This window comes from Quercus lobata, chromosome 8, assembly GCF_001633185.2.
Source record: "Quercus lobata isolate SW786 chromosome 8, ValleyOak3.0 Primary Assembly, whole genome shotgun sequence".
Taxonomy (NCBI): domain Eukaryota; kingdom Viridiplantae; phylum Streptophyta; class Magnoliopsida; order Fagales; family Fagaceae; genus Quercus; species Quercus lobata.
Genome location: NC_044911.1, coordinates 46,457,342 through 46,465,611, shown reverse-complemented (window position 1 = coordinate 46,465,611; position 8,270 = coordinate 46,457,342). Strand labels below are relative to the sequence as shown.

At 36.0% G+C, this 8,270-nt stretch overlaps 1 protein-coding gene across 1 annotated transcript; it reads left to right on the top strand.

Annotated features, from left to right (window-relative positions):
- The first annotated feature begins 2,555 nt into the window (after nt 1-2,555).
- Nucleotides 2,556-7,832, top strand: LOC115954937 (uncharacterized membrane protein At1g16860-like). Its single transcript, XM_031072940.1, has 4 exons — nt 2,556-3,008; nt 4,681-4,836; nt 7,086-7,297; nt 7,399-7,832. The coding sequence occupies exons 1-4, from the start codon at nt 2,682-2,684 to the stop codon at nt 7,607-7,609; spliced, it is 906 nt and encodes a 301-aa protein (XP_030928800.1). The 5' UTR covers nt 2,556-2,681; the 3' UTR covers nt 7,610-7,832.
- Nucleotides 7,833-8,270: the final 438 nt, after the last annotated feature.

The following is an 8,270-nucleotide window of genomic DNA, read 5'->3' as shown; positions in this document are numbered from 1 at the left end:
CGTGGACCATGCAAGGCCTTGGTTCTGTCCAAAACTTGTAAGATTTCTTTTATGTACTTGGTTTCGCCCATAGGCTTGAGTCCGAGGACCATGCAAGGCCTTGGTTCTGTCCAAAACTTGTAAGATTTCTTTTACGTACTTGGTTTCCCCATAGGCTTGAGTCCGTGGACCATGCAAGGCCTTGGTTCTGTCCAAAACTTGTAAGATTTCTTTTACGTACTTGGTTTCCCCATAGGCTTGAGTCCGTGGACCATGCAAGGTCTTGGTTCTGTCCAAAACTTGTAAGATTTCTTTTACGTACTTGGTTTCCCCATAGGCTTGAGTCCGAGGACCATGCAAGGCCTTGGCCCTTAGCACTGCGAGGCGTAGCCCCTAGCAGAAGCTTACGTCGGAGCAACAACTATATGTCGCCGGAGACGGGGGAAATCCCAGAAATTTCTGCTTGCTAGAGAGCTGACTCCACCGCCACCTGCGCCAACACGCAAGCTTTCCCACAGACGGCGCCAATTGTAAGGACACAATTCTCTGGCGGCCCAATAAGGATGTTGGGCTCGCGTATGAAAGATCCCTCACAATATGATTTGTAGAGAGTGGGCTTAAAAAGCTAGCCGCTGGTCACGGGGCGATGTCCAATCCTGGTTTTAGAGGAATTCAGGTAGAAAAAGGAGTTGGGCTTGAACATTTAAGCCCTAAGACGTCGTACCCTATGGGATGGGACTCCTCGGAGTTGATCCGAGGACCATGGAGGCCTTTCCCCGGTTCTCCAACGACGGACTTTCTTCAGTGAAGTCCGGTGTTGTTGAGATATTCTCCCCCATGTGATCCTTCTCTTTTTGGGGGTGGGCTGGGATCCCCTTTAGATTTACTTACTTTCTTCTTTTATACTCGTCCGTGTTGATTGTTCTTCGTCCACGTGTAGGGTCAATCTATACAAGACTGATATTTGTCCCATCAGTCTAATCCCAGAATTGTTGGGTATGGTTGATAAGGCTGCAGAGTACGGCTCTGTCATGTGTTGGGTCTTATCTGGAAGGGTAGTAAGGATAACTTCCCCAAGATATTTTGGATCTCCTCACGAATTCGTCCCTATACCTGTTTTACCCCTTTATTTCGGTGGGATTCAAGATCTGCCGAGGACTGAACCGTCCTCGGCTGCCTCCCAAAAATTGTTTTGTGCTCTGTATTGTAGAGCTTGGGCCACAGCTCTCCTCGGATTGGACCTTCGGACTTCCCAGGAGCAATTGGGCTTGGCCCTTAAATTATTGGGCCCCACAGAAGGGAATGAAAATAAATGAAATATTAGTAGTTTTGTTCGGGAGTAACATAGATGGATGAAATAGAATCATTTTATAACGATATTACTATTATATTCCTATTTTAAAATAAATGGTTGAATATGTAAGGGTATTTTGGGAATTTTAATTAAAAAATCATTAAATCTAATTCTATTCCCTCCAATTCTTCACAATTTCGGGGGAACGGAAATTTGAGATTTTAAGGGGATATAGAGGAATGTGTATTCTCTCATACCTATTCAATTTCCCCCCATTTAAACTTCTAAATAAGGGAATAAACTTTTCATTCCCTATATTAAAACTCTCAAACAAAGGAATGAAAGAATATTATAAAATTATTCTTTTCATTCCATTCTATTTTATTCTCCCAAACGAAAGCTTAGTATAAACTATACCAATAAATTCATCACAATGACGGTATTTTTTAAAATGAAAAATACTGAAATTATAGCCTATTTGTAATGTCTATCATATAAATGTCAAATTTTTATCAGGTTAATTTTTGGATTATGAAATCTAGATGATATTTATTGATATATAATGTTTTAACTATATTTAAGAAATCAAATTGGTGATTTATTTTTGGATTGCCATTGTGAATGACAACAAGGTTTTTTTTTTTTTTTTTTTTGAGAAATTACTTAATACTTGATAATAAGATTTAGATTTTTATTTTTTTATTCTTTGATAATAAGATGTTGGATACCAATTATTGCATATAAAATTAATGGTAAAAGGGTATTTTTGTTGTATAATTAAAAAAAAAAAAGATTTCTAATAAAGGATAGAAAAGCAAAAAGAAAGACAAAATAAGTGAGTTCTAGTTAGTTTAATTGAAAAAATTTCTTGTAAACTAATGAGAAATATTATGTTCACAACATTTTCATAATACTTTTATAAGTGATACATTGTTATGCGTTATTATTGATAGGAAAAAAATAATTTCAATAGTAAGTTTAAATTAAAACTAACAACAACTCATCACCTATGATTTATTACGAGAATGTTGTGAAAAGTAACACTTCTCAAAATCCATTAGCTTCTTGATAATAAAGAGTAATTATCATAGAACAGATACCATAATTAGAAATTCTACTTTATCTTAAAAAAGAAAAAAAAGAAAAAAAGATCTAGACTAGATGGAGCAAAGGCTCATAAAAACGGCAACAAATATCTGCCGTTTACTGAGGGGTTGTGATTTGTCAAGTGGGTAATATATAAGTGGCAACCAGCAGAGAGGTTTGACTTCCATCCCTTTCTCGCAGAAATCAGAATGTGACTCTCTCTCTCTCAACAGAGACTAATGAGTAAAGGGTCACAGTCACAGTGAGTGAGAGAGAGAGAGAGAGAGAGACACACACACACACACACACAGACTCAACAGTGATGAACGACCTCTCAATCTCAAATGCAACTACCGTGAGAGACTCAGGCCACCATTGCTGTAGCTGCAATCCCATTCCTCGTGTGTTTCTCTACATTGTGATAGCACTGTTCCTTCTGGGACTCTCTGTGTCCATATTCATATTCGTGGTTGTTCACAACGCCGTCTTCTTCCTCTCTTTGCTTGCGCTCTCGGCTCTGCTCCTCGCTTTCATTCTCTGGAACACGCTTAACTGGAACTCCAAGACTGCTATTCTCTTCTTCGTTCGCTCTCTTCCTGACTCTGACCTTAGACTCGCTCGCCATGGACAGCTTGTTAAGATCACTGGGGTAAGCCTACCATTTCCTTGTCTCTCTCTCTTTTTTTTCTTATTTTAATTGCTTGCTTGGTTTTCTTTTTTATAATAAATTAATGGGTTCGTCTTGATTTTCTCTGTAGTGCTACTGCATCGTTTCTATTTTAGGTGGAATGGTTTTGGGGTATGGTTGGTTGCTGAGAAAATTAGAGGGACATAGAAGAAAAACAAAATTGGAAGTTTTTATGGTTGGTTTCGTAGGAAAAGAGATGTAAAACCCATCAGAGTGTGAAACTTCTGTCAAAAATAGAAAGCAAAAAATATATATATTGTATGCATTTCCTTAGCACCAATCATGGGTATTGTTAAACTTTGTTTTTTATTTTCACTGGCCCCTCTCTTTCACGATTGTAATTATTAGTTTGTTATTATTTTATGTGGAAAGAAATGGTGGTAAAATAAGGGACTTGGAAAAACTTTCCTTCTAATGGACTGCTATTAAAAAAACAAAATGGAACATAAGAATGTAAAAGTGAAAACTCTGTCTGTTTCTGTGCTTATTGTCATATATTTTATTCATAGCCAATCTCAAGCTGGAAAAGGAGGGGGATCGTGGCAGATTGACGGCCAGCATAAAATTTAGTCACTCTTTTATTAACAATCCACTACAGATACTGTTGTTGTTGAAGAATGTAAAAAAGAAGCTATAGTATAGTCCAATGTTACTGTTGTTTTTGTTTCACAAAAGAGGGGGGGGGGGGTAAAAAGAAGAAAAATAAATCATCTTAGCCAAACCAGATAAATCAATTGGTCTTGGCAGGCAGGAGTTTTTCCCATTCCTGGGTCTTCTAAACTGAAGATTTTTTATGACTGAAAACTGGGTTTCTTTTCCTTCATTCTTTTAACAAATTTTTTTGGAGCAAAGGTTGTTTATTTATGCTTTTTAATGGGATGTGATCAGAAGATGTGATGAAAAAGCTATTTTCCAGAATTTGATGCTTTATGAGTGAATTATTCTAAACTTCTTATTTATGAGTCTATAGATGATTAGTGAGAAACAATCCAGGGGACAGATATCTTTCATACAATAAGTTTGCACTGAGTAATGGTGATGATGTCTATGGGTTCATTTTCTAGTTTCTATATAAAGATTTAATTAGAAACATTAAATAGATTTGTAAAATTACTCTATTTTAAAATTTTCTGAGTTTGATGTTTCACTCATACAGGTTGGTTTGCATAGGAACTTGGACTTCATAATCTTGACTTTCAAAGTGACTGAGAAATTATGATAGAAAATGTTTTATATTTCTTATGTTGAAAATAGCTATTTCCAGGAGCGTCTAGTTGAAGTTGAACCAAGTATCCGCCTTATATCACCTGACATTCTGGCCAAAATCCCTGTAGTGCAATTGACATCTCTTGGTGTTTCCAATGGAGACATCCAAGGATTCAAATTCCCCCACCCCACCTTTTGATGTATCAAAAAAATGTATATCATCTGACATTCTGATTATGCAGATTAATACTATTTGACTTGCCAATTGTGCAGATTAATCATGTCTCTGAACATGCAGACTGCCATTATATTTGCTGATTCTGTTTATTTCCATGCTAATATCCTTTTTTATTCTCATCTATCATCCATTATGTGCTATATGTTCTAACCAGTGGATGACCTTCTTTTGTCATTCTGATGATTTCAGCTTGCGTCATGTGGGAGTGTTTCCCTAGAATCTTCCTATGAAAAGGCTACCAGATGTATCTATGCATCTACTTTTTTGTATGAATACAGAGGATTTGATCTGAAACCAGTGAATGTTAACACGTCATGCTTTCAATGGAGTTTAGCATATTGTGAGGTACACAACTTCCACTTAAGCCATTCAGCCCATCCTCAGAATTAATAGATTGTTGGTTGTCCTAATTGCATTGAATATGATATTGATCTTGTAGGAGGCTGATGACTGGTTCCAACCTCAGTCTACATATTTTCTTACTTCCTCTTCTCCTTCTACAACTTGAACTGGACCACTTGTTTATAATGGACATTTTTATGCTGCCTAAGAAAAAATTATTTTAGCTGACTTTTCCTCTTTGTTTTTAATTAGGGCTACTGACATAAGATAAATTAGGGAATTTGTCTATGTGTGTTTGTGGTGGGTTTAGGGTTAGGAGAATTTGTGGATTTATGATTAAGAATTATAGAAGAAAGCGTTAAAATTCGAAATTGGCTACGTTTTGATGAATCTTTTATGCTATTTGGTAGAAGAAAGTATGTGGGGTTTTAGGGTTTGATAAGTAAAAGAAAGGCTTGATTTGGGGTTGTAAGGAAGAAGGGAAAGAGAGGATTCTTTGGTGTTGGAGGGCTGTATGAACAGTACCACAAGAAAGAGAAGAAGTAAAGAGGAGAGAAAGGGAGGTAAAGAACAATAAGGCCAATGTGCCTCAATACTAAGATAGTCAATATCTTATTAATCAACTTCATCTCTTTTGAATTCATTGAGCACATATATATGTAGAGAAATGCTAGTTTTACAACACTTTCACAATATTTTCACAAAAAATCTAGGTGATAGGTTGTTACTGGTTATAATCTAAGCCCACTGCTAACAACACATTGTCAACGACTAGTAAAAGCCTGCAGCCTAGGATTTGTTATGAAAATGTTGTGGACCTAATATTTTTTGTACTAGTAGTATTAGGACTCCTAGTTTGACCAGTGTACTAAAACCTAAGATACTCAAGATCTCCTAATAAATTCTAGACTCAATCAAAATACCATGATACCCTTAATTTGTCTGAATCATAAAAATTATAGATATGCCCAAAATTGACCATAACAAATAAAATATAAACTCAAATAAAAAATTGTTTTAACCCTAAAATATTCATACCTAGACCTTTAGAACAGCACAACGGTTACAGTTTTACTTCAATTGGATCATTGGACTTCACACATGGACCCCACAAAATAATTCTTTAATTCTTGCATAGGCGAATTTGCAAAGTAATTGTATATCAATCTTCCATGGCTGCATCATCTACCTCTAACCTCTTGCAGATGAGTTCATCTCTATCTTTCCCTGTCTTGTGGCTGATTTACCTTGACTTCCTTATTTTATTTGCTCAAGTTTTGTGTGTTTGTATTTTTTTGGCTGCTAGGCAACATGTACCATAATGCTCATGTTTTTACCTTGGATTGCTTTATTATCTTGAAGCATCACCATGTTACATTAAATTTTGTCATAAATAGAACATGAAATGAGCCTACTGTAGAGGCTTGATGGGTATGGCTTGCTTCTGTCTGATGTATAAAAGACAATATAAAGAGAATCTGTAAGATGGATTTTGTATGTTTTGGGTTACTGCAATAAAATTTTGCATGGCTTTGACACCGACCGCATTTGGATTATATTTATTTTCTTTTGAATATTTTTCTTTAATTGATCAGAGAGCAACAGCTAGATGGAAACTCTAAAGTTGAGCTTGAGTTTGCACCCCCAGCCCCTCTAATGGCAAGAACCCAGCAATTTCCCTTCTAACTTGTAATTATGCGACATATAAAAAAGTATGGACATGATCATAATATCTGGGGATGCTTTGTGGAAAAAGAAAATTATATACCTTAAAATAAGTGATGGTAGAATGCCAAACTACAAATTCATAATGAAATGAAATTCTCATTAATAGAACTTCCACCATATCACAATTATATTAAAATGTAGATTAGCCACCTTATAAATGGTTTATTAGAATTTAAAATCCTTGTCACCTCTATGTATTTGGAAAGTTGGATATTATTGTTGAATTTAATATTATTCTGCTTGGTCTTTCCTCCTGACAGAGGTTCGCCACTGACTTTTACATAACTGATAGAAAGTCTGGTGTCAGAGCTGTAGTGATGGTAGAATGCCAAACTACAAATTCATAATGAAATGAAATTCTCATTAATAGAACTTCCACCATATCACAATTATATTAAAATGTAGATTAGCCACCTTATAAATGGCTTATTAGAATTTAAAATCCTTGTCACCTCTATGTATTTGGAAAGTTGGATATTATTGTTGAATTTAATATTATTCTGCTTGGTCTTTCCTCCTGGCAGAGGTTCGCCACTGACTTTTACATAACTGATAGAAAGTCTGGTGTCAGAGCTGTAGTGAAAGCTGGTTCTAATAGTAAAGTCATTCCCTTGGTCATTGAGAGCAAACTTGTGAATACTACCAGACAATGCAGAATTTTATCTCCTAATCTGAGAAAATGGTTAAGAGAGAGAAACCTCTCAGAAGAAGCCCGTTTACTACGTCTTGAAGAAGGGTAATAATATGTTTGTTCAAGTGGTAGCTTAAATTTTCCACTGGTTCTGTGCATTTCTTCTTTAGAACTAATGACCTACAAACTCCCATAAATTTTTTCAGGTATGTACAAGAAGGTAGCTGTGTGACTGTAATCGGAATGCTGCATCGAAATAATGATATAGTGATGATTATTCAACCACCAGAGGCCATCTCCACAGGATGTCTATGGCAAAAGCTTCTTCTCCCAGTTGACATTGATGGATTGATCCTACGAGCCTCTCAGTTGGCTGGCCCTGTGAACCAAGAGACTATTCCACACCCAGATCGGTAATGCCTGACATATGGTATAATTTGGAGTAATTCATATTTTATATTTCAGATGATGTACTATCTGCAGAAATTTTGCCGTTCTTATAGTTTAGATTTTAATTCTCTGTGAATTACTGTCACCACGTACCTTTGCATGCTAATTGTTTCTTGTTTTGACACTGCTTCTAATAGAATGTACTGATCTTATTGAGTTCAACATTGATTCAATACTACCTAGAAATCATGATGTTAAAAAAAGGGCCTGCAGCAGTTGGGTTGTGGAGAGCTGGTTTTTGCCATGGTCTGAGGCTCTGTAGCTTGACTTGGGTTGTTGATGTTCAGTAGATGCGGCTTAAAATATTAGGACCGAAAATCAAGGCATAAATCATTTTCAGGCAAAATGGCTCAAATTCTTGGGTGAAACAAACACAGGCTAAGATTTCTATTTTAATTTTCCCAAAAATTGCATTTACTATTTGTGAAAGTAGCATGGAGATTGAGGTCATGAGTTTAAGATCCAAGATGCACCAGGGCATGTATAACTTGTCAATAAAATAAAGGCGAGCGCAAATAGGTTCACTAATTAAAGTCCAAGGCCCTTCTCAAAAAAAAAAAAATAAAAAAAAAATAAAGTCAAGGCCTTCACACAAATCACAAGAACTCCCTCTACTACCTTGGTGATG